General features: G+C 34.3%; 1 protein-coding gene across 1 annotated transcript in view; it reads left to right on the top strand.

The window, feature by feature from the left end:
* Positions 1-26736, top strand: part of CSMD3 (CUB and Sushi multiple domains 3) — a 551595-nt gene that overhangs the window by 176885 nt on the left and 347974 nt on the right. The window contains exon 7 of the mRNA XM_016224286.2: positions 12050-12361. Coding sequence (XP_016079772.2) covers positions 12050-12361 — 312 coding nt within the window. The remainder of the gene's footprint in view (positions 1-12049; positions 12362-26736) is intronic.

The raw sequence follows: 26736 nt of genomic DNA, 5'->3' as shown, positions 1-26736 counted from the left end.
AACCCAGTGGTAGATTGGTTACCTCATGGTGATTAGAAGTACTGATTAGCAGATGCCACGACTGGTATTTGTAGATGAACATACATTTCTTGCTGTGAAAGTGAATTAGTTTATTTGTAAGATAAAAGTTTTTTCCAGAAAAATAATTTCTTAAAGAAATGTAATAAAAGTAGCACTTCAAGATGAAACATTTGAGAACCACTAATTCCATCCATACTCTTCATATGATAAATGAGGAAACTAATTACCCACAATTTTATTCCTAGCTTCAGCATTTCAGCATAGCCACCATTGAGCCCAGAATTAATTTCAAACCACTGTTTTTCCTCACATTATGTACAGCTAATGTATGAAGTGGTGCTAAGAATTTATTCTAAATAATTATATTTTGCAGTATAAATGTAGTCACATTCAAAATAATCTTTAATTACAATGGATCACTTAACTGAGCTAACTCAAGAAAATACACTATATATAATTGATGTATACGATTTTAGGACTACAGAATAATATTTTCTGTATATCATCCTCTCCTTTTTACAATGCAAACCTGTTTATGTTATTGACTGGCTGGCATATTATTTTTTTATTCCAATTTATTTCAAGGCATACCATATGCAGTTTCATCTTAATTAAATTTTAGAAGTTATTCACCTGTAGATGAAAGCATTCTGCTCCCTATGCAGAATGGCGGAACTGCACAGATTCTGTGACATTTTATAGCAGAAATCATTTTTGAGAACACATTTTGAAATTTAATCACAGTTAAAGATGCACTGGAGCTGACCATTTTTGCAGATAGACTCTATTGGTGATCATGTGACATGTCTGAGGGCTCTGAGAACCCCTGACATCCATTTCACCTTCTAGTTAGTGGCTGGAAATTCACAACATGAGTTCCAAAAGACCACCATTGACCTTGTTGTGAAATATATTTTTAATTCAACAAATAATTGTATCTACCTTTGAAAAAACTGATAAATTAGGTCTTCATTGGTGTGGCTTTGGAAAATAGAAAAATGACAATCAGAGAAATAAATTCAGACATGTCAGACATGTGGGTTAAAGTCAAACATCTTATAATTTTCAGTTTTGCTTTAGAGATGACTCCAGGTAACCATACTTAGGAAAAGTTTAATTTCCAGAGTACTTTTTATGTTTTACATCTGTGGAAAGAGAATTTATCCTATCATGCTACTACTGTTTTTAAGAAACATGTTTGATTCAGGACAGGAATGAGAGAAATATGGTGCTAATAAAGTGAGTGGAATTGAGGGACTGTTTCTGTTGCTTCATGACAAGGTCCAAGTATCTTTTCATGCCTTGTACCATATCTGCTGTATTAAATTCTCATGATATGCACTCTACCTATATTTTCAGCTTAAATTCTTGTGATCTCCTGCTTGCAGACTATGCTTTACCCATGTTAAATGGTCTTTAATTCCTGGAACCTAACAAAATGTGTCTTTCCTCATGGCCTTCATGCATAGAGCATGCACTGTCTGGATCAGCTCTTTCCTTTCTCTTCACCTTGGAAATCCAGATGCATCTCTCTGGTTTCAATCTAAAACATTTCCTGAGAAACATTCTCTTTATTAAGTTACCACCAATACTAGATTCATGCTTCTATTATATGTTCCTAAAAAACTCTGTATTTCACTCATTGTGCCAATTATTCATGGCCTGCAAAAGCCACCCCAAGACTTAGAGGCTTAAAACAGCAATAGGTATTATTTTTCACAGTTCTGTTCCTTGGCAGGCTGCTCATGTGTGGCTACATTAAGCTGGAGTGTTGACTGACCTTCAGGGCCCGATATGGCCTCACACATAGTACTGTCAGCTGGGGCACTGCATTTCTCCTCCTTGTGCCTCTCATCTTCTGGTAGGCTGGGCATACTTGCTTCTGGCAGCCTCAGGGAAACATTCCACAGCAAAGTTGAAAGCTATAGGGTTTCTTGCAACTGAGGTTCAAGAACTCAGATGATATCACTCTATTGTACTCTTGGTCATAGCAAGTCACAGGACAGCCCAGATCTAGGGATGGGGAAACAGACTACCTCTTGATGGAGAGAGCTGCAAAGAATTTGTGACTATGTCTAATCTAACACACCAACATATTGCAATGATATTTTATTTATTTTTTGTTTGTTTGTTTTTCTGCTCACATTACCTCTCTCACTCGTGTCCTAGCATGCAACAGTGGCTAGCAAACAGTAGGATATGTGTGTGTGTGTGTGTGTGTGTGTGTGTGTGTGTGTGTGTGTATATTCATTGAATAAAAATATAGTGATGCTTTTGCTATTTAATTTTTATTCCTGAAATATGAAATTCAAATATTTAAATTTTACTCTCAACATATATTATATTAAATGAAAATATATATTACTTCATAGCACAAGAGACTGTGGAACATAGTTATATAGAAAGTGAAATGCCCAATTCATAACTGCCTGGGAAGCAGGATGTCACCAAGATTAAGAATTTGAGCTATGGAATATGACAGTCTGAATAAAAGTGACAGATCTATCAAGTCTTATTCTTTTATGTTTCACTCTTTTATTTTATTAAGGTTTTAGCTCAAATGTCACTTTGCATTTCACAACCAGCTATTATGCTAACTTGCCCGTTCTTTGTCTCTCTCACTTGAGTATAATCTTTTTAGGAAACATACTGTCTGTACTGCTCACCTCTGGATCATTCAGTGCCTGGCGTAGAGTGGGCACGCAATAAATTCTTGTTGAATGAATACAAGAAAGAAAGAAGAAAGGGAGGGAGGGAGGGAGGGAGGGAGGGAGGGAGGAAGGAAGGAAGGAAGGAAGGAAGGAAGGAAGGAAGGAAGGAAGGAAGGAAGGAAGGAAGGAAGGAAGGAAGGAAGGAAGGAAGGAATTGCCTAAAGCAACAAACACTTGAGTGAATACATCAGTGAATGTCTTTAACCAAGTTATTTACCTTTGACTGTATAAATTATAGCAATGTCTGCTGCATATGAATGTTATGAAGATCAGGTGTAAAATGTTTCCCACGGAACTTGCATTAAGCAAGTAAGTCTTAGAGACAGTGATTCTTAGGACTGTGGATCAGTGGGGAATAGTTGGCGAGGACTGATTAGTTCCTGGGGCAACATTCTCATAGTAAAGCATCTACTCTCCGTGAGCAGTAGCATTTTTGTTGGATTGAAAAGGAGGATTACTCCCATGACATTTGTTGAAGATTGGAGAAGTCTTTGTAGGTAAAAGTTAAGAAGCAGAAATTTACAGAAGCTTTATTCATGCTAAAAAAGTAAAAAAAAAAATTCTGATTTAGCAACATAGTAGGAAGCCTCAGGGGTGATAATGTGACTCATGTAACTTGAGCAGTTGATAATTTTCAAAGTGAAATTCGCTTACTAAGAACTGTTTCATGAGAGGAAAAACTGTAATAGTTAAAGGAGGAAACAGAACACAGAGGCCTCCTGTCAAGCCGAAAGGAAATTATTGAAAAAACAAACGAGGCCTAAAAGGGAGTTAAATGCAGATGGTATAAAAGGCCTTCACATACTCAATGTGTCTTCTTTTTATTTTTCTCGTTACAAAAAACAAAACAAAACACACACAGCAAAAACAAACAAAAAAACTTGCATGAATTTGGTCTAGATGTTCCTGTGATGTCATCATACCTACTCTCTGTCACTCCATGAGTTTTCACAGGATCAATCAAAGAACACTTAAATTAGAAGGATCGGTGTTTGTTTATACTTTTTACTTGCTTGGTAGGAAAAAAAGGTTCAGAGTTCATAAGTCTGAATTACTTTCAAAGCAGGGCTTCCAGATAATAGCAAGAATTCCTAGTTGAATTTGAATTTCAGATAAACAACGGACAATTTTTTATTATAAATGTGTCCCAAGTATTACGTAGGACATACTTATAGAAAAAAGTATTGTTTATCTGACATTCAAATGAACTGAGTGCCCTGTATTTTTATTTGCTAAATCTAGCAGCCTTATTTCAAGGTGCTCATAGTCATGTAGTTGAGTTACCTAAGTGTTTGCCCTGCCTTTAGTTCATGTAGCTCTAATATCTTCTCCATATTGCAGCAGTTACAATCTCTCTAAAATAACAATCTTGTCATATCAATCTCCTACTTAATATCTGTCAGTGATTCCTCATGTTTCCAAAGGAAGCTGAAATTTTTTGACTTCTAAAGTTTCGGTCCCTGCCCACCTAATCTGCCATGGCTCTTTTAATTCCCGTGAACCAAGTAATTTGCAGTGGCTTGAGCATGTCTTGCCTTTTCTCCTGCTACTCCTTTTTTCTAAACTGTTACCTCTGACTAGGATATTCTTTTTATTCTTTATGCACCGAATCCTTTAAGCTCAAATCCAATACCTCCTCTACTAGAAAGTCTTTCTCCATTTTGAAGCAGAGCTGAAGGGCTATGTGTGTTCTTGATTGAACATAGCACGTGGCTCTGAATATTTAAATTCATGACGGTTTACTTGCAAGGGAGGATGAGTGGATGGAGATTATTACCGTGTGTAGAATAAAAAGTATTTCAAGGAGTGTATGGTGCAGAAAACTAAGACCTTTTTGGCTTCAGTTTCTTCTTAGGTTGCTCTACTTCAGTCTAATTATGCAGTCACTCACCAGTTGCTCCGCAGCCTTTCCACAGTCAACTATATAATTGTCTTTTCTCTGGAATGTCAGCCCTTCCAGCCTGCCCACACCTCCCTTATAACCCGCCTGTTCATAGTGAACCCAGCGTTTCCAGCCATGTCACAATCCCATGAGATCATGGTAAATGCCTCAACAGTGATCTTACTTCAGCGACTGTACTGCAAGCTTCACACTTCTGCCCAAAACGTAGATTTCTCAAACTGTCTCTGTTATTTCTTTAAAATAAACTAATTCAAATTAAATAGTTAGGCAACCGCTGTAGGAGGTAGTTCTCTCAACCAGAAAGGTGTTAGGGTATTTCTCTGATTGTAACGGAACAATATTGAAGGGCAATACCTAAGAGAGCATCTTATTTTTTTTTAGTAGCATCTTTGTTCACAGAGGATAGCCCCTTGGTTCCCTTTAAATCATATCACATATATTACTCCAGTGTTCTGTACATTTTATAACTTAAGCATAAAAATGAGGGACATTTACAACTAACGAAAAACGATGAATCCTCTACCTCCCCCAACTAGAAGATTATTATAGAATTAAATAGAGGAGAACCTGGACACAGTCAGCTGGTCGAGGTGAGCAGGCTCAGGGACAGGGTCCGCTGGGCTCGGAGGAAGCCTTGCCTTGGCTGTCCTTTCCATGATGACTGGTAAAGGGCAACCCCTCCAGTCCTTTCCCCTTCTTTCTATTCTCTCCTCCACCGTATGAAATATTGTCATTATAAAGTGTTTTGCGGGGGAAGAAGTTGCTGGAAATGGAGGAAAAGGGAAATGCTACTCTCATTTGAGAAAACACAAATGGAGTTGCTTCTGTGTTCTTGGATGTTTTTTGCTCTTTTTTTTCTTTACTTTTATTTGACCACCTGAAATATAAATTGCAATTATATTATAATTACATGATTTTATATTGTTCCAACACATCAAGACAGGTTCAGTTTCTTATGGTTATATCCTTAAAAACACGTTTAACACTAAATGTTAATTAAACATAAAATAAAATGTATTTTTGACAAATGAGAGAGAAGTATGTTTAGCCATATCCGTTGCTCCCTCATATATTTATGAAACATTCAAGGGGAAGTAGGGATACACATATATAATACATGATCTTTACTCTCAAAAAAATTATTAACACATATTGATTATTGGAGACAGCAAGCTCTGAAAGTAAAGGAGCTCCTGATACAACACTTTGGGATAAAAATATGTAATACCCTTTAAAAAAATAATGCCTTTAAATATTCCATGAAAACTGGCAGCAGTTCCACAAGACTGTGTGTGGAAGGAAATCAATCAAGTATGTGCGAACCTGTTTTGCTGGATTAGGGGAAATCCAGACACTTCTTAAGCTAAGAGATAAGAGCTGTTGCAAAAAAAACACCCCAAAATGGTCTAAAAATGCAGGATTCTGGGGGATGGCATTAGAAAGGTGTGGAGGGGCTTTCTGCCCCTTTCTCTTTTTCTTATGAAATGTGACAAGGATGCCAGGAACCTCTTCCAAAACCTAGATCTCAACGTCTATTGTCAGTATTGTGACTTTATGGAAGAACATTATGCTCAGTTACAGAATAACATGAAACATAGCATCAAACTTCTGTTTCTATTTTGTGGATAGTTATTTCTGTGAGCAGTGCGTGTGTCTGTGGCTGGGCACATTAAGAAATGACACCTAGGGCCCACCACTACACATAGCCAAGACTTCCAGACTGTATGAGAAAGAGGGATGGGACGCTGAAGCTTGATTCTGCAAGTTCATTTCAATCAGTGAGGTAAAGCAAGACATGATCCTTCATGAGAGAGAGAATATCCTCAAGGCTCCGACAGTCCTCTACTTAAAGTGATTTTCCTTGCCATAGCTGATGTGGCTCAGTTGTTCGGAGCCTTGTCCTGTACACTGAAAGGTGGCAGGTTCGATAACCCGTCAGGCCACACACCCAGGTGGGTGGCAGGTTCCATCCCTGGTTGGGGTGCATACGGGAGGCAACCAATTGATGTTTCTCTTTCACTTTGATCTCTCTCTCTCTCTCTCTCTCCTTCTCTCTCATCTCTCTTCCAAATCAACAATTCATATCCTTGGGTGAGGGTTAAAAAATAACAATAAAATAAAATAAATTTCCCCTATTATGCTCTTATTCTAAGAAATGAGATGTCTGTTCTCTCACATTTTTATGACAAAATGGTGATGATAATTAATATAACATTCATACGTTTACAACATATAGTATATATGTTATATATAGCATATATAACATGTAGTTGCTGCATATATCATATATATGACATGATATGGTTGATATATATATATATATATATAGTTTTGTCATAGTTGGCTAAGACAGTACTCTCCACATGCTTCTTAAAACTTTTGTTTTTTATATTTTCCTTAGATAAAGGTATTTATGATTGTTTGGCATGTGGGCTTATCAAAATTTCAAAATTCAGAATATGAGGTTTTATGTTGAATACAAACAACTTGACATTAGTGCATATTTTGTTGAGTAATTTTTATAATCACTTATTTACTCTTAGTAAGTGTGGATTTAGTAAATGCATCATTAAATCTTGCTATCATGTTTCAGCTTAGATTGATTGCAAATATTTATTCTTTCACTTTTTATATTAAATCAGTAAGATCACTTGTACTTGATAAACAATAACAAATCTATTTGCAAAACTTAATATTGGCTTTCCTATTAATGCTTAGAAATTTAATTAGAAATATGTAGCATAAACAGAAACTAAAATATATATTGATAACTCAATTAATTCAGAAAGACAATTTATATTTATCTCTTGGTTCTATTTTTAAATTAGTACATACCTAATTTATTTAATTAAATAATTTTCATAGAAAATCTCTTACTTGTGTTACCGATTTTGTTTTGTTACTCTACAAAGATGAACTATTTTTCACATTTTTACATCTCAAAAATCTGTATGCAGGTGTAAGTATTTTTGCATTGCTATGTCATAGTTTAATTGGGTATCTTATACACATTTAATTAGATATTTTAAGATTACAATCATAGGTAGCTTCAACATCAATTCAGCATTTTAGTTTAAAATCAAAACTTTATAAAATCAGTGCAGACCTACGATTTAAAACTAAATTGCAAACCAATTTTTTCAGGATTTGTTCACTTAAAATTCTCCTGGCTAGAGAATTTTCTATTAGTTAACAACTAATCAAAAGTAGATCATTTATATTTTATACTTTAAGGACTACTTTTCATTTCAGTTTACCCATCTCTTCCTAAATTGAATATTCATACTGCATACACTTTCACCAGTTTATACAATTAAATACTGAGCTATACAGATTTTGGGATATTGGAGTTATTAATGTTTAAAATGTAAAATACTTATTTTCCCAACTACAATATGCTTCCCCAAACTTGTAACATGTAACAAAGCAGTGGCTTTGTCTTACTTACTCCCTCATATTTCAATCAGTTTTCAAGAGACCTTACTTATTGACATATTTCTGTAAGTAATATTAAATAAAATAATAAATGCAACATACAAATTAAATTACATGTGCTAAAGTTTATAGGATATTAAAATTATGGCTCAAATAGAATTGTTGCATTAGTCTTATTTAGATTTTATTTTTATATTATTTTGTATATTTTTTCTTTTGCATGCTTCATGTTTAATGTTTTGCATTTCTCTTTATTAAATATAATGCTACAAAGTTATTCACTTAGAATTATTTTGTTAATTAAACTTTCATTTAAATGTTTTGTTTGAAATACTAAAATGGATGGAAAATATAAAATAACATGCCAAACATAAATATCTAAAAGCTACTACTTTGAATATGCAATTATCTTTAACTGTACTTATATAGTTTATATATATATATATATATATAAATATATATATATATATATATAAATATATACATAACATATATAATATATATATTGGGCCAACCACTTATATCCCCAGCAACATATTCTGTTCTTTACTTCTGTGATGAGTTAGAGAATAATTATAAAGCAAAGTAGCATATTTTAAAAATATTAAAAATCTATAATACTAAAAATTTAATCAAAAAGAAATTCAAAATCAATTATGATATGAGTATTTGGTACACTTTCTAAATGATACATTATAAATGGATTTTCATGAGTTATGGTTAGTCTCTTGCACATATATTGCTGAATAAAATAGCCCTCAAACACATAATTTTATTCATAATGAAATCTAAATTTAATATAGTATTACTATTAAACAAATTTGCCAGTTTACATGTGTAACATATGTCACTTTCCATTATCATAATTCCAAAGATGACATGTAGTTATGATTTCTAGAAGCATGCTTATATATGTAAACCATTTCATTTATTTTTGTTATATTGAGAAATGTTTTGTTAAGGGTATTAAAAGTATTTTTAGATATGTGTTTATATTGTAAACATCCAATTTCATATATATATATTAAGCAATTTAATGACAGGATAATGTAATTGTGATAGACTACATCTTGTGTACATGATTTGATTTCAAGTGAAGGAATGGATTTTCTGAGTGTACTTTATTTTTTAAAAATTTTTTGTTGTATATCTTATAACATATGCATTTAATACTGTGTTATTAAAGGTAATGTTTATATAACTGTGTAGCAACCTTAAAAAATTTTAAGGAAAGTAAAATATATTTTTAAAATTTTCAGTTAGATATATTTACATATTTAACATTGGATTGTTGTTATACTTAATACTAAGGCTTTTTACAACACTGATAATTATAAAACAATTATATATGCAAAACTGTTGAGTGTTTTAAAATTGTTAAATGGTACATTTTGACAATTTAAAAATCTGTTCTCACATACTTTCAATTTAAAGTGGTACCAAAATCAGTATTCTAAAATGGTCTGCATTTTAAATTAAATGATTATATCATATATGATATAACTATATTATAGAGGATGATTTTATTTCCTTGTAAAGGAAATCAGTGTTATTTCTTTATAGTTCCACTCTGTATATCAAACATATATAACTTAAATTAAATGCACTTATACCTCCTGACCATATAAACTATAACTACTTTTCATTCTAGAAATTTCAACATTCTAAGTAAACCTATTTTACACTAACACTGTTTTGGGAATGATGACAAAAATCTCAAAGTAACTCTTATTACTTATCTATAGATTCCACACTTTTTCAAATTGATGTTTTTGAAAATTAAAAACAAAATTATTCATTTTTCCTATTCTGGGAATTATCCTTGATTCATTATATTGTTTGCAATACTACGTGATCATGTTAAAAAGTATAATCACATTTTATTTGGAAATTTACCCTCTTCATTACTGTTAATATTATTGTAACATTATCATTAAATCAATTCATTAATTATTTCTTTTGAGAAATATTTCTTGAACACCTTTTACGTACCAGGCAGTGTACTCGATGCTGGTGATTCGGCCACGAATAGGCTCCACAGAAAGTCAGCCTTCAGGGAGCTGCCTTCCCTCTAGCGTGGGGAGGAAGGGATATGAACACAAAGTGCAAGTAAAGCGTAAGAACTAGTTAGTAAAATATCTGGTTGAAGTATGTATCTGGTTGGAATGTGGTTATTATAGAGAGGGGGTAGTCAATGTCTTATTCCAACATTACTCCCTGTTGTGCCCTCAGGTTGAGAAAGCAGTACTGACTCTCCACCCTCGTTGGCCAGGAGAGCTCTGTGCACAAGTATTTTAAGATTGGGATGGCTCGCAAGTTCTAGGTCTAAATACTGCTGAAGTTCAGTTCTGACTCTCAGCTTTGGTCAGGAACTGTATTTATCACCTGGGATCTTCAAGAAAGTGGGCTTGGGCTTGGTCTGTAGCTCTTGAGGATTAGTTATGCAAGCAATCTGGACACACTCCTGAGAATTACCACAGATTTATTGATCTAAGTATGAGAGATCCTTTGGGCCCAGTTGTAATGACCTCAGCGACAGAGTGTCATATCTATTCAGTTTACCTGTTTGTTGAAGACGGGAACACTGAGGTTTAAGACAGAACACAAATATCAGCACTTTTTATATGCTTAGATTATATATGTCAACATGGTTATAGTTAAATGGTTTCCTTCTTTATACTATTTTTTATTATTTTTAACTTTTTATTATGTAAGAATTATTTGCTACCAAGGACAATCTTATAAAAAGTTTAAGTGAACAGAGAGAAACTTTGATTTGGCATCTTTAAAACATATTTTTAGATTTTAGTGAAATGTTAATAATAAAGTTAAAATGAGGAAAGGTATATATCATTAAATGCTAATGAGATATTTGGAAATTATCAACCATTTTTAAAACTAGTTTTTTAATAATAAATATTCCAAGGTAATATAGTTAATTTTCAATCATTTCTAAATAAAATGATTTGTTTAATATTAATTAGTTGAACATTGGTTGATCTCAAATTTTACTTCAAAATAGAGAAAAATAGCCCTGCCCAGTTTGGCTCAGTGGTTAGAGTGTCGCCCTGCAGGCTGAAGGGTCCCAGGTTCAATTCCTGCCGAGGGCATGCACCTTAGTTGCAGGCTGATCCCCAGCCCCGGTCAGAGCGTGTGCAGGAGGCACTCAATCGATGTGTCTCTCTCACATCGACGTTTCTCTTCCTTTCTCTGTTCCTTCCACTCTCTGTGAAAAGCAATGGAGAAAATGTCCTTGGGTGAGGATTTCAAAAATAAATAATAAATAAATATAAATTAAGTAAGTAAGTAAGTAGAGAAAAATATTGCCCAAATTCCAAAAACAACTCACTGAATTCTAAGGTATATATAGCTCATGGCATTGAATATTTTATCATGTTGGCTGCTTTCTGGCAAATGAGGCAAAGATAGATATTTACATAGCACAGTTATTTCAGAGTTTAATTTTTTAAAACCATTTTGTTTTTATTTTTACTTTGATTTTAAATTCCTCTTCATTTGCTCGTCTTAAAATAGATTATTTTGATATTTTTCCCAGAAATTATGAAGAGAGATGGCGCAGACTATTAAAAGCATCCTTTTGAGAAAAGTGTGGTTATAGTTACCCATTCTGTCAAAACTTGTCACTTGCTTGGCATTTGTTGTTAAAATTCATCTGTAGATAAATAACAAAGAAGATCAATTCAGGACCCCATAAAGGGTTTACTGTTTCACCTTGCCCCCCACAATGTGTTACAGTTAAAATGTGGTTTATTTATGTGTACTATCTATTCATAGTTTGATTGATGCAAACCGACCATCTGATCTGGTTGCTTCACATTTTTGTGGTGTGTGCGTGTTTTGCCTCTTAATGTTGATTATCCTTAAGGTAATAGAAGGGAATATAATTTTTTAAACTTATCAGAAAAAGAAATAAAATTTAAAAGAAAAAGTTAGCATCTAGTGCTACTGTGTCCCACAGGTTCTTCTACATTGACCCACACTACCTCCACTGGTGAGTTAGAGGAGCATAACAGGACTGCCACTGGTGCTATTGCTGTTGCTAGCACATCTGCAGATGTTACTGTATCCAGTGTTACAGCTGTCACCATCCGTAGACTTTCCGAGGAACAGCGAGTGCAAGTTACGAATCTCAGAAATGCAGGTCTGGACCCCAACACGTCCAAGGACGGGCTCTCTCCTCATCAAGCAGATACACAGAGTACAAGCAGAAGACCAAGAAATGCTGAACAGATAGAAAGAACTAAAGAGCTTGCAGTTGTTACTCATAGAGGTATTGGATGTTATTTTACTTGTGCCCATTTAGTTAACAGCCAAAGTTTATTTTGGTAATGATTCTAATTAGAGAATGAACTGAAAGCCAGGATGTAGGAAGCTCAGGAAAGAGATCTAAGGAGTAGCTGAAAATTATAGATAGTACTGCCAAAACCTGAATAACTTGAAGGCACAGAAAGTAAAATAAAAAAAACAAGTCCAAATGCAATGGAAATGTTAAAGGGGGTGGGGGTAAAGCAGAGAGAAAAGAGTAGTAAAAATTCTCAATTGATATCTATTGCATATTACATACCACTTATGATGGTGAGATAACATGAAATTAAAATAGCCAGTTTCTATTAAAGTGCACATATTTACACATTGATGACTTACCCTATATAGTGATTTTCAGCATTTGCATGAGATTTTTATCTATACAAATAAATGCTAATTGATGATTGAAGACGTAGATAATTTGATTGGGAAAAAATGGAAACATTATGTCTGGTGATTGTTTTGCATAGCTTACTCTTCTGTTTCTAATTACCTATTGCCTGACCCATATGACCGTCCTGAGAACAGATTCTCATTTTGAAAAGGTAACGGGGATTCATTGAGATTGTGGCTCCAAATTTAAATATCCCTTCCTAATTTAATTTTTAGAGAAAATTACCACGAAGCCAAATCATATATTGATAATTTTCTAGTGAATTGATATTAGTTCTCCTACCTTTCACAAAATTAGGGAGCATAGCAAGCATAGTTTTCTGTTTTTTGGTGGCAAGTTTAATTTAACAGTTAAGGAAAAAATCACTGTAGTGTCAAAAAATAAATGGATTTCATTTATATCAATATATGCATCATTGGAAATATTAATTAATTGAACATATTTCAAATACAAAATATCTACTCCAACTCTGTTCTCATTCATTATCATGTATCCTCTAAAATGGCCAGGGTTTATGTAGTGTGGTCAGGCATGGTTTATACAGAGCACGCAATAAGCAATAAGAAACCATTCCATACTTACCACACACTAGAGCCAAATTTCTAAATTGGAATTGGCTGAAGTCAGTATTCTTTTTAAAGATAATGTCAACTTAACCAGCATACCGGAAATTCCTCCTGAGTACCATGCTCTGATCTATGGGAAATAAAGATAAATAATCCATGACCCCTTCCTCTAGAGACAGATAAAGTGGGTGCCATAGAGAAACCCACCTCTGTGAAACAAGGAAGGTTCCTGAAGCTCATGGCTGAGTAGAGCACTAAAGAAGTTACAGGGGATGCAGGCAGGGAGTCATTTAAGTGACATTTTAAATAATCAGTAAACATAATACAAAACTAATTGCTTAATTCTAGATACTTTAGAGAGAAAAAAATCCTTTTTCCTCTATTATATTCTCCGCAGTGCAGTCAGAATTACCTTTTAAAAAGAGAGTTTAATCGCATCGCTCCACTGCTTGAATGCTTCCAGTGGTTCCCCAACAACCTGACCTTAGGAATGAAATCAAGACTCGGTGACAACCCGCAGGAGCCTCCACGGCCTGGGTTTTGTCCATATCTCCAAAGCTATCTCATGCGACTCTTAGTCACTCTTTTTTTGACAAAACAGATTTTTTTTCAGTTTGTTAAACACCCCGAGTTATTTTCTGCGTGTTACTCTCATAAGCTATTCATTCCTTCTTTCTTGCCACCAGATCTTTCTCATTTCTTTTCCAATTTTAGCTTAAATTGTTACCTCCATGAAGCTTAGGTTTTCCTGTTATGACTCCCCTTGTATCCTGGACTTTCCTTGCTTTTGTAATCAGCAGCCCAAGACTTGTCTTGTAAATCTTAAGTTCTGTGAGGTAAGCTGCATTCCCAGTGCCTAGAACAGCTCCGGACCCATGGACATATTTAAGTAATGTTTGCTAAACTAATGAATAAATATTTACAATTTTTTTAGCCAGAGCATTCACCTCAATTACTTAAAGACAAAGTTATACTTCAATATAATCAAATATCTACATATTTCAGAATTAAAGATAACTACTTCTTTTTTCACATTTGTAAAAAGACCAGTGTTTTTTATCCCTGTTAAAGGCAACAACATTCCCGTTAACCCACTATAATACATTGCTTTTATTATATTAGCACTTCAAACTAGATATAAGTACCTTACCCATAGCCCTTACACATTTATAAAGCCAAAGGAAATTTATAATTGAACACAGGAAACCTATAGTTAATGAATTTCATATGAATAAATATTAATGTAATAAAGTGAATGTTATTTTACTATAATTAATTACTCTCTATGACAAAACAGTGCAGTAGCCTAAGTTTCTTTGATGACTGCCAACCATAGTTTTTTCCCTTGTGTGATAATTTAGTATTTTTCATCACTTTTCTCTATTCACACTGCACTTAAACTTTGATTTTATGATTTTTTTATTATTAATAATTCCTAATTTATTATTAATCACCCTAGGCAAATAAAGTACTTACAGTTTCTGTCAATATCACTATGGACACAAAGAAAACCTGGACATGGAAATTCCGTATAGTATTTGTCACTAGTGTGTGAATGTGGACTGAAAATCTATGTATTAATTTATGGCATATTAAATTTTAGATCAGTGTCACTAGTTTATTATAAATAATAGCTGCATAGTTTAATAATCTAAAAAATCTTGGAATATTTATCAAAGATCTTTTCAATTCTCTCTATGGTACTTATTCCAACTAATTTTCTTATTGTACTAGGGTTAAAATAGCACTATTTTTTTAAAAAAAATTATCTTCTTAAAATGTCTATTTTTTTTTGCTTTCTGCTTATTCTCAGTAAAAGAACACCATTTCCAATTTTCACCATTTAGAGTCTTTTGACATTGAAATAAAATGAATTAAAAGAGGAATTAAAATACTAATAAATAATATTGGTTTAGGTCTTCTTTAAACTGTGTGTTAACACCACACAGCAGTTTCCAATAGTCCTCAGAATGAGAATTTGTTTTTTATTGACTGGATTTTAGTTCACTTTGCCACCTACTATGAGTGAGACCCTGTGCAGGTCACGTGAACTACTGGAGTTCAATTTCCATTTCTGTAAAATAGTATCATAGCAAATCCTTTAAACTCTCAAAGCTGCAAGTTCTAACTAAGAATACATGTCTCATAAGTAGTTGTGTGAAAAACTGTAGCATGGATGCTGACTTGTGTTCAACAAGCACTCATCATTATTATTTTTATTATTATTACCAAGTACCTTTTAACTCGTTGTGAACGTGACACTGTACTGGGTCGCGTGGGTAGAACAATGAACAGTGCAGGCTTTGCCATCCAGAAGTCTATATAACTTTTGAAAAAGAGTAATTACAGATTTACTATGAGAACCTGTCATAGCAGTACCTTTGAACTATTATTGAAGTAAAGTAGAAGGACCGGCTACCTCTAAGTGTAAAGTGAAGGGTGGCTGCACAGAGAATATTTAATTCTTGAAAGGTGAATAAAATGTCAAACTAATAAGTTCCGTCTATGTCGCTAAGAAGCATAAATAATGCTTTGAGTAGGTACCAGTGCTGAATAGAAATAGCATGACTCCACATCAAAATAAACAAAGTACTTAACTATGTGTAAATGAAGATTTATATTCATATAAATACACCTAAAAACGATTATGGTTTTGGTTTACAGGCTATCCAGATATTTACAATTAAATAACATAATATCTAGTGATATTTAAAATTTTATCAGAATAATTTGTTGCCTTAACTATAAGATCTCTTTTGCAATTATTTATTAATATTTACATAAAATGCCTTTCCCAATAATCCCTAAACCTATTACTTCAGTATTATAGCCCTAAGATATTTCAACTCAAAGTTGTCTTAAAATACCAGGCCCTATGTAATAATGTGATTTAAAAATTGTAAGTGCCCTATATTACTAGATTTATATATCTTAGAATTAGATGGAATCTTTCAGATCATCTAACATAACCATTGTTTTATAAAGGAAGTTATGGTCTGGCAGAGTCTTATGAATACTTGGTCTTTAGATTGCTGGACTCGTGTTCATTCATTCTTTCACTTATTCAATGTTAGCAGGGTGAAATGCATGCAAAGCCTTGTATTAGGTGAAATTAAGGTTAAAGTAATATAGGTAATAAGCAAAACGGCTTTCTTCCTCTAGAAGTTTATAGTCATACCATCTCAAAAATAATCATTGAAGTGTGTTTTGCTCCACATAATTTATTTTAACATTGCTTTTCTTGTGTATTGTACTAGAATGCCATTTCTATTTTTTTAAATGTGTGGACAAGTTCTGTCAGCTGTTAATGAGCAGTCTTGGTAGTTTCTGTTTTCAAGTACAAAAGGTGGACATATTCTTCTGGAAAAGTATATATATAATTATAAACTTTTTATTATTATTTGTAGCGGAAATTTAACTTAGATGACTGTAACAGCTGTGGAGTCCAATATGTGTTATGAGCATTTATAGCCATTGCTGCTGTTTCTTTTGACGTAGCGTAGTCAGTCTGTCCGTGTTATATTTAATAGCTAGTGATCATATGCATAGGGTTAAGCAGGGTTTTAGTTTAATTCATGACCTAACATAAAATTATGTTTAACTGAAACTGAACATGATGTAGAACCCACCCCACTACCACCAATAAGGGCAGCTTAAAAGAAAACTTACTTGAATCATCAGTTTTTAAATAGAACTTTTTGTGATTTTCAACCTTATGTAAGAATGGTTAATTCAGCATAGAACTATTTGTTCATTTTAGGCCAGTGATTTTAAACCAGACAAAAGCAGGAAGTTATTTTTGTTTTTGTTTTATTTTTATCATAAACAATATTTTTTGAATAAGTTCATCTGAACATTTACATTGCTCAACAAAAATGGGAAGACAGCAGACTATCAGATACACCTCTATGCTAAATTACCAGTTTATTTCAGAAGGGAAATTCTATCATAGATAAAACTTTGTTAAAAAAAAAACCAACTGCAATATAAAACAACTTTATTGTGTGGAAGTAACAGTGTTTGGGTGCCTGCTATGTACCTTTCACTGATAGGCTATTTTGGCTACATGCAAAATATATATATATATATATATATATATATATATATTTTAATATATCTTTATTGATTTCAGAGAGAGGAAAGGAGAGGGAGCGAGAGAGCTAGAAACATCAATGATGAGAGAGTCATTGATCGGCTGCAGCCCGCAACCCGGGCATGTGCCCTGACTGGGAATCAAACCCTGATCGTCTGGATCCTAGGTCGATGCTTAACCGCTGAGCCATGCCTGGCCGGGTGCAAAATATATTTTTAAATATTTTTAACAGTTTTCAAGAAACTAATACTGTGTTCAAAAATTCCATCAATGCTTCCATAGAGCATTAATTTGTAAGTTCAAAGCTTCTTTTTTAAGTCATCATGAGAAACATGATAATGTGGAAGTTAATTTATGGATGGTCACTTAGTGGCTTCTGATATAGGTATGTTAAGTATCAGGGTTTTATTGAACACAGTATCTTTGTGCTAAGCGTGTGATGAATTCAAAAGAAGTATAAGACATGGTTTCTATTGCAAAAGGAAAAGTTGTAGAGATGAGACTACAGGGGAAATTGGTCGGTCAGTCCTGAGAGAGAGATTGCTGCCGGAGGAGCAGCGATGAGCTCTAAGCAGCGTCTTTGAATGTGTGACATGGTGTCACAGGTAAGAGGGGTCAGACCTGTTCCTAGTTGTAGAACTTACTGTGTGGAACCGCTGACGACGCAAGTGGTTTACTATAAAGCAGACTTTTCTCACAGTGAGTTTGGGTCAGATACAGTAAGTTCCTAAATCACTAATGGGATAGTCAAGCATAGCTCGATGGAAAATTTGGGTGTTTAGAAAGCATTTGAGCATCAAAGAATCCTGCAACAATATGATTTTTACCCTACCTTTTTGTTTTGTTTTGTTATGTTAATTCTCACCCAAGGATATTCTTTCCATTGATTTTTAGAGAGTGGGGTGGGCAGAGAGAGAGAAAAACATGTATGTGAGAGAGACACATTGATTGATTGCCTCCCACATGTGCCCTTTCTGGGCTGGGGGTTGAACCTGCAACCCAGGTAGTGCCCTTTACTGGAATTGGACCTGAGGCCACTTTATGTGTGGGCGACGCTCTAACCAGTGAGCCACACTCGCCAGAGCATTGCTGTACTTTCTATTTTTTGTCCATGAATCTATTCAGAGGTATTGTATATTAATGTATTTATCATCATCTATTTCCTTTTAATGTTTGAGCGGACAAGAACTTATTGTGATTATCTAGTTGTATAGCCATTGTTAAAATAAGCATAGAAGTGGCCAATGTTACCATCAAGAAAATGAGAGATTGGCACTCTTCTGACCCCAGTAGATGGGAACTCAGCCACATATATATTTCTCCCAGGGCTCAGTGCCTACATGTGTACCTTAAATTCCCCAAACTCTCCATTTTAGGATCTAATTCTAGCTTGCCTTCCAGGAAGTGTCCAAGACAAGAGGTATTTTCTTGAAGACCTACCACTCCTTTCCTTCCTTCCTTCCTTCCTTCCTTCCTTCCTTCCTTCCTTCCTTCCTTCCTTCCTTCCTTCCTTCCTTCCTTCCTTCCTTCCCTCTCCTTTTTCTTTCTTTCTGTCCTTATTTTTTCTACCCTTTCTTTCATTCTGTTTCTTTTCTCCTTCCCCGCTCCTTTCCTTTTCTTACCTTTCTTATTTGTTTATTTCTTCTACAAACATGTGTTGTGTATTTACATGCCAGACTCTCTTCCAATTCTTGACTATAAAACATTGGACAAAATTAGGTAGACCTTGCTAAGTTGAGTTTATGTTAATATGGGGAGAAAAAGACTACAAGAGAATAAACTGGTATCTACCTGATGGTAGCAAGAGCTATGCAGAAAATTAAAACTTGAGTTTTGCTTGAGGAAAAGCAAGACTTGCACTTGGAGCTCAGTGGAATTGGGGAGTGGTAGAGATGAGCTGGGAAACGAGCAGAATCAGACCATGTAGGTAGGCTCTGAGGCCTCGGTAAAGAGCTTCAGCTTGATCTAAATGAGATAGGAAGCCATTGGTGGGCTTTAATAGGGAAGTGATATTATCTAATGCAACTTTTTTAAAGAAGTCATTTTAGCAAGAAATAAAAAAATCAATGATGAGTAATTATAGTCAGGTAGACAAATTGGTAAGGTACACAGACAAGAAATGAAGAGTTGATAGGCACTTGGAGTCATAGTCAGACTGCTTCTTTCAAACTTCAGTGTGAACACAACCCGCTGGGCTGTCTTACCCAAAGGCAGAGGGTGACTTGCTGGAATTGGGGTGGAATCTGAAATTCTGCATTTCTAACAAGATTAGGGGTTATGCTGGGTAAGAGCATAAATGAGGATGATTAACATGCAGAGTGAGCGATTTGTATCAAACAGGACCTGCTCCCTGCCCGGCTCCCTGAGAACTTGTCCTCTACTGAAATAATCACAATATTGATCAGTGATCTCAGCTAATATACTAAAGCTAAACGTTAACTCCCTAAGAATGGGTTGAATGGTAGGAAACTCATGAGTGGAAGGGATATCTTAGGACAGAAGGATTTTCTTGATTAGCTTTAATAGCAGTAATTAACTCTGTCAATACTTAACACAGAACTGATTATGTTAGTTACAATTTTACTGAAAAAGATAAATGAATATGTGAGTAAATGATGTAAACATTCCCAAGTCAAATTTTAACTAATTTATTACTTTTCATTTTCACCCTAAATTCTCTACCTTAAAATTATTTTTTAAATCTATTATCAGATAACAACAAAAAAAAATAAGAATTTCGTTTCCCTTTCCTTACCATGTTTCAAATTTCTGAAAGGCTAACTGTTAGATGGAAGCAAAATATAGTAAAAAAGTAAAATACAAAAATTGATTGCCAAATCAAAACATTTTATTTTTGAATAATTAAAGCATTATCTTCTATTTCATACAAATGGTGAAACTGCATTTGCTTGCTTGATTGAATTCCTGGATCCTTCTTTATAAGACTAACCGATGTACTGATTTTTCATGCATGTTCAGCATAAATATTAACTGAATGGAGGGTTTATAACTTTTTAAAAGTTATCTGGTTCCATATAATTCTTGTAAGATACTCTAATTTATTAAATTAATTGTTAATTTTATGTAGGAACTCTGATGCTGGTAAATACATATTTACTGCATAGGAATATTGACTGTTGCATGCTTTACCAATATCATTTTTTATAGTTCTCATGACTTCTTTCTAACTATGCTATTTTTATGGACAGTTGTGTTCAATGTTGATATCTGTAGTAATTTAAAAATTCATTGTACCAATTTATTATTTAAATACATAATCATTGTTTGAATATCATGCTCATTTTCTATTTTCCTACCATATTTCATCACATTTGTGAAATTGTCAAAATGGTGTCATTAATAACAGTAAATATGTTTTCTAATTTCTAACTATTTTACATTTTGTAGAATAAGTTGCTTTTAGGGAAAAATGACAAAGAAGTGTTAGAATTGACTTGGGAAGATATTTGTGCAATTTTATTTATTTTCTTTCTTTTTTAAATTTTATTTTTGTTTAAAATATTACAGATGTCCCTTTTTCTCTCCATATTTGTGCAATTTCAAAAGGTATTAGATAAAAATACTCTGAATGCCTAAGAACCTTTATGACAGTGTTAAGCAATGACAGTTTATTTTTTTCACCAATGACAAATCTGAAGTTAATGATTTTCACATTTTTATCTAATGCTACCTCTCAAGCCATGCTTTTAGGTTACTCCTACATAGAGATTAAGAACTTCTGCTCACCAGTGTTTTTGACTTCCTTTGAGGAGGTCTTAAGGAGCATATATATTTTAACATTAACTGTAACCATCAGCTTAGAAAAATGACCTTATTTCATGAACAATTTTTCAGATTTTCAACCCCATTGCTATGCTCCCCAGTAACCATCAGTCAGATATCTCGGCGGTTTATTCCTTGCTTTAAGGCACCACTTCTCATTCTTTAGAGAATGGATTAAAAGAAGGGAAATAATAATATGTACAGCATAACTATTTCCACAAATCGTTGCTGGAGTTAATTATTTTACCTTGGAATCAGATGGTCACAGTGAATGTGATGCTTGTGCCTTCTAAATCTTATCCCTTTTAAAAATATTTTGAAGGGGCCAGACATTCTATTTGTGTTCAAAGCTAGCGCCAAAGCCAACTCCTCTGCCTTTTGGAGTCTGAAGAAATGGTCCTATGTTGGAGACATTTTTATCTTGTTCAGAATTATTTCAGGGCATTTTCACCCACTTTTGCAACAAGCTGCTTCCCTTGCAGATAGTGTTCTAGAGCATATGGCTGCCCTGCTGTGCACTGAGTGAAATCACAATTAAGCTTTAAACTTTTAGGAATAGCAAAGCCTTCATATGAGGCAGAACCGCGTGGTGTGAGATTTGGGGTGCATGGCATAGGACATTTTTCTATTCATAATTAAACCACTGTATTTCTGTGTCTTGGGCTATAGTTTTTTAGGGTTGATGCTTGATTTCTCTTTAAATATTCTTCGAACAACATTTCTTCACAATACAAAATGGGATTAAGATGACAACAATTCCTAGATTGTTTTTATCCAGAGCCCAGGGAGGTTCAAAATTTTTCTTTTATTTGGCTTACATAAAGGAAAAATAGTCATCAACTCTCCTGAACTTTCCCATGAGAAAGAAATGCAAGCAAGGAGGATTTACTAAAAAGACGATATAATGATTTGAATTCCATGTAGCAGTTGGCTTTTGCTGAACCTTTTAAGCTCATTTCTTCACACTTTTAAGATAATGTATATAAGCGGCTTCAAGCTGTGGGGTTAAACTCGGCACTGTCTGTACATAATCAGTGCTTTTATTCAACATTAAATTTAAATAGTAAAACTGGTTCTACTCATATTAAGTAAAACATGCTTAAAGTCAGATATTGTTGACTCCTTAAATTTTGATATTATTAGCTTTGCCTTAAAATAAGAAATGAGGATAAGGTACAGTAACCCATCTATTTGTGGTTTTCTCGGATGTACACTTGGGAGTTCTGATTGAGTATGTGCAATGCTGGCAGGGAGTGATGTAAATGCTGGGGTTGAAGTTTCGGAGTCAATGAATGAACATGTTTCACTAACATTTGTATATAGGACCTTGAGCCCTACTTATCCGTTCTCTATATCTGTAGAAAGGAGGGAAATAATCCCATTTTGAATACATAGTTTTCATAGAGTACCTGTGCTTTAAAAACACAACCAATAAATGATACTGCCCCCTTGTGGCACTTTTACAACCAAAAAGTATGTTTTAGTTATATAAAAATCTCATAAGGGAAAGGATATGTAAAAAATTAAGAAAACAATTAGCTCCAAATTTTAAATGTCTTAGGTAACTGATTTTCTTAGAAATAAAAATACATAGTTTAATGTGATGTTTATAGAAAGTTGTGGAACTAATATATACAATTCTATCTAGTATGATTTATATTCAATTCATGTATAAGTTTTACCAAAGTAGTGTGTAGCATTCAGTTCATCTCTGGTTTCTGTTAGCCCCATACGTCTTCTTGCCATTTATACCCTTACACAGTTACCCTCCAACTTCAGCACAGCCTACTCACTTGACTTCCTTTTATCTACTTTTTCCTTGTGAATTCCCTATGCTTCTTGGGGAGATGATTTCTAGAAAGGAGCAAAGATGGGTGATATAGATCTTCAAAACTTTTCCTAGGAAACAAGTAAGCGACCCATGTTAGATTGATGAGCACCAGCCACGTATAATTTTACTTGGATGTAGTCTTTTGAAGATTATAAGAGTGGTTATGGATAAATTAAGAGATGTTTAATATAGTTCCTAAAAACTCAAACTTCTAATGTTTCCTATGTACCAGTGGGTATATCCACCAGGGTCCATTAGGAAACCATGGAACAAGGGCTGTTCAAGGAGGATTTCCTTACAAAAGGACTGTTTCTAGACGAGTGATGTAAAGGATCACAAGGGACCATGCTATAACCTCGAGGAGTAGCAGCCAGGCTGTTGTCGTTCCCAGCCCATTGGGATGAAGGGGGGGAGGTGTTAGACAGAGAGATATGCATAGTTGGCTGGCTTCAGAGGACGACTTACCTTCAGTTAAGGCTCCTAGTCAACAGCAGGCCGTGTAATGACGAGGGACACTGTGGAGTAACCTTGGTCTTCCTTCCTTCCCATCCTCCATCCACCTGCTGGGATTCTCCAGCGGGTAAGGGAGTCTGTCCATAGAGTCTACTGCTTTCCACACTTCAATGTTCATAAGAATCTCCTGGGGATCTTGTTATGTCATAAATTCGAATTCGGCAGGCCTGGGGAGGGGCTTGATAGCCACCCTTTCCAGCAAGCCCCCAGGGGATGCCCGTGCCGCCAGGGCAGTGCCAGCTTGTGTAGCAGGATGTAGCCTATTGAGAGGAACCTTGTCTACAGAGAGCAAGGAGGAGAATGGACCTGGAAAGGCGGGGGGCAATACAGAACACAGGCGGGTTACGGCGCGCGTTGCTGACTTCAGTAGCCATGAACTTAACCCTGCATCACATACCCCTGTGAGAGCCCATCTGCGTTTTTAAGTAGAATCCAGGTAATGACACCAAGATTCTAGGGAAGAGCTTGAATAAAATAGAATAACCCAAGATCAGAAGGGATGAGGGAATACTGTTATGCATTAAAGTAATTTTTCTGGATTTTCATTTAAAATTACTTAGTGTGACTAATGAAATTTGTAATGGGAGACTATGTTCCATTGCCGTAAGTCTGATGATATTTATTAATGGTGGTCACTATTGTTTAAGCAGTTACTTCCTTCCCAATTAGTGTCTTGCTAGAGACACTATTATAGTGTACATATGTGCTCTCTGAGGTTGAGTTTAAAATGAGCATGTGACATACAATTACTTTATTTATCTTGAATAAGAATTTTTAAAAATAGACGTTCAGGTATATTTTTGTTGTGGAGATCATTTGAGAAGCTCTGCCTAATCTTCACATTCCCTAAGGCATCCATGTGAAAATCAGGGCCATACTAAGCATCCCCCCACCAAAAAACGTTAGTAATTTTTCATGTTACATTTTATAGTGAAATTATCTTTGATAAAATTAATTGATAAACAGAAATTATAAGCAAAGCAAACAGAAAACTATTTCTGTTCAAAAGAATATCATATATCAAGACAAAAAGGGCCTAAGGACACAAGTGGAGGGGACCTTCATATTTAACTGCAGGACTAAAGATAAAATGTTTATTTGAAAATGTCAGAAAGTGAGAATTAAAACAATAAAATGGAAGTCTGAGATAGTCTTAAAGGTGTTAAAAGTATCCGTGAACCTACCAATGGTAACTCTTGCTATGTAGTAATTTTATTTGCTAATTATAAGAATCTGCAAAAAGAATATAAAACCCCCACATTTTTCGTCCTGACACTTCACGGCACACCGTAACTAAGACCTGTTACTCCAAGTATTGCAGGTACATCTTTCAGTATCTACCTAAGTGTTATGGATTCCTGAGCTAGTTTCATTTCTGGGAGAAAAGAAAACCTATATTCAAATTCTAGAGTCTTTATTCAGATACTTGTGTGATTTTCAACTGGTTATTTAGTCCATCCACTTTCTCCTAAATAAAAAGTAACACAGTCAGTTCAATCTACATATGGACTTTTCTTCTGTGGGCTTACAGCCTTTTTAAAAAAATTTTATTTATTTTTTAAGACTCACAGATTTATGTTGAAAGTTCCGTGAAAACTTTAGACTCATTTGTAATACTTAAAATCTTAAAATTTGTAATACTTAAAATCTTAAAATGCAGCAAAAAGTAGAGGTAGAATTCCTACTTATAATTCATGTTCAAATAGGGATAATCTAGAATTAAGCTTCAAAATGCAAAATGCAAATTTGGTTAAAAGGTATTTTAAGACAGCCCCAAAATTGACAAGTGGCAGAAACAAAATTTAGAGCAATTGAAAACTCCAGTAGAACTAAACTTTAGCTTACCGCGAGCGTGGGCGTGTGAGAGAGAATTGCAACAAAAAGCACAACTTGAGAGAGTAGTCATTTTTTCACTGTAAATAAGGGTCATAAATAATCTCAAACTTAAAGAGACTGAGCAGTCCCTCAGTCCTAGCTCCTTATTTTAAGAGAACAGACCAAGCCCTGGCGGTGTACTCAATGGTTAGAGCATGGGCCTGAGCATCAAGGGGCCACGGATTCGATTCCCAGTCAAGGGTACGTATCTGCGGGTTTGATCCCGGCCCCGTAGATCCCGGCCTGACCAGAACATGCAGGAGGCAACCAGTCGATGTCTCTGTCTCTCACCCCCAGCCCTGGAAGGGAGCTTCCACTTTCTCTAAACAATAAGTAGAAAAAAATATCCTAGGGTGAGGGTTAACAAAAAATAAAAATTATTTAAAAAAAAAAAAAAAAAAAAGAGAGAGAGAAGAGACCAAGGTAAAAAGGCAGATTTTTGTTTAAAATCACACAGCTGATACTTGCTAAGAATCAGGTCTCTTTAAAATCCTCCTCTAATGACTATTTTGCTTTTTTTTTTTTTTTTAATACGTAGTATGTAAAGATAGTTCTGAACTATATATTATGGTAAACCATCTCAGACCCTGTATCTACCTTTCTGCTTTTGAAGATATTAACAAGAAAACAAACAAACAAAAAAGCACCATATACTGTTTCAAAACTATTAAAATATCCACTATTGGGTAAAATGACAAGTCGCAATTAGTGAAATGGTCATTGTAAATTGACAAAAAGCAGTGTTGCTTTTCGCTCATTCGTGGCGTGAATAAAACCTAATTGCCTATTGTCATAGCCCATTGTCCCACCTGTAAGCCTCATAAAGAGCAGTATGTAAAGAACTCTAAGTTATAATTGAGGAAGTAAACAATATCCCTTGCATTCTTGTTCATGATGGGTTTTTTAAAAGAAAATAATTAATATTTAAATATCTCATTAGATAGATTGCATAACTATGTTAATTAGTGGGGTTTCAATTAAACAGATTTCCTTCATTTTACTTGATGTCATTAAAAATTTAGTCTTTTGAACTATGGTTTATCAGTTTAGAAAAATGATATAGCAGCTTTAGCTATTCAAATAATTTATACTTAAAAGTAAATGTTTCTTTATTTTATCCAAAGTACTTTAAAAAATGCTTTTAAAATATTTTGTTACCTCATTGAATTTTTTTAAAGCAAATCCAGTCACATGTATTTTAACACAGTGCACAGTGAATTAGTCCACCCTCTTCTGATATTGATTTCCAATATTATCATATCATAAAGAGTAGTAGATAGCCTAG

The sequence above is a fragment of the Miniopterus natalensis genome, chromosome 16, assembly GCF_054644295.1.
Source record: "Miniopterus natalensis isolate mMinNat1 chromosome 16, mMinNat1.hap1, whole genome shotgun sequence".
Taxonomy (NCBI): domain Eukaryota; kingdom Metazoa; phylum Chordata; class Mammalia; order Chiroptera; family Miniopteridae; genus Miniopterus; species Miniopterus natalensis.
The sequence above is the reverse complement of the archived record's forward strand: the minus strand, read 5'-3'. Positions and strand labels throughout refer to the sequence as shown.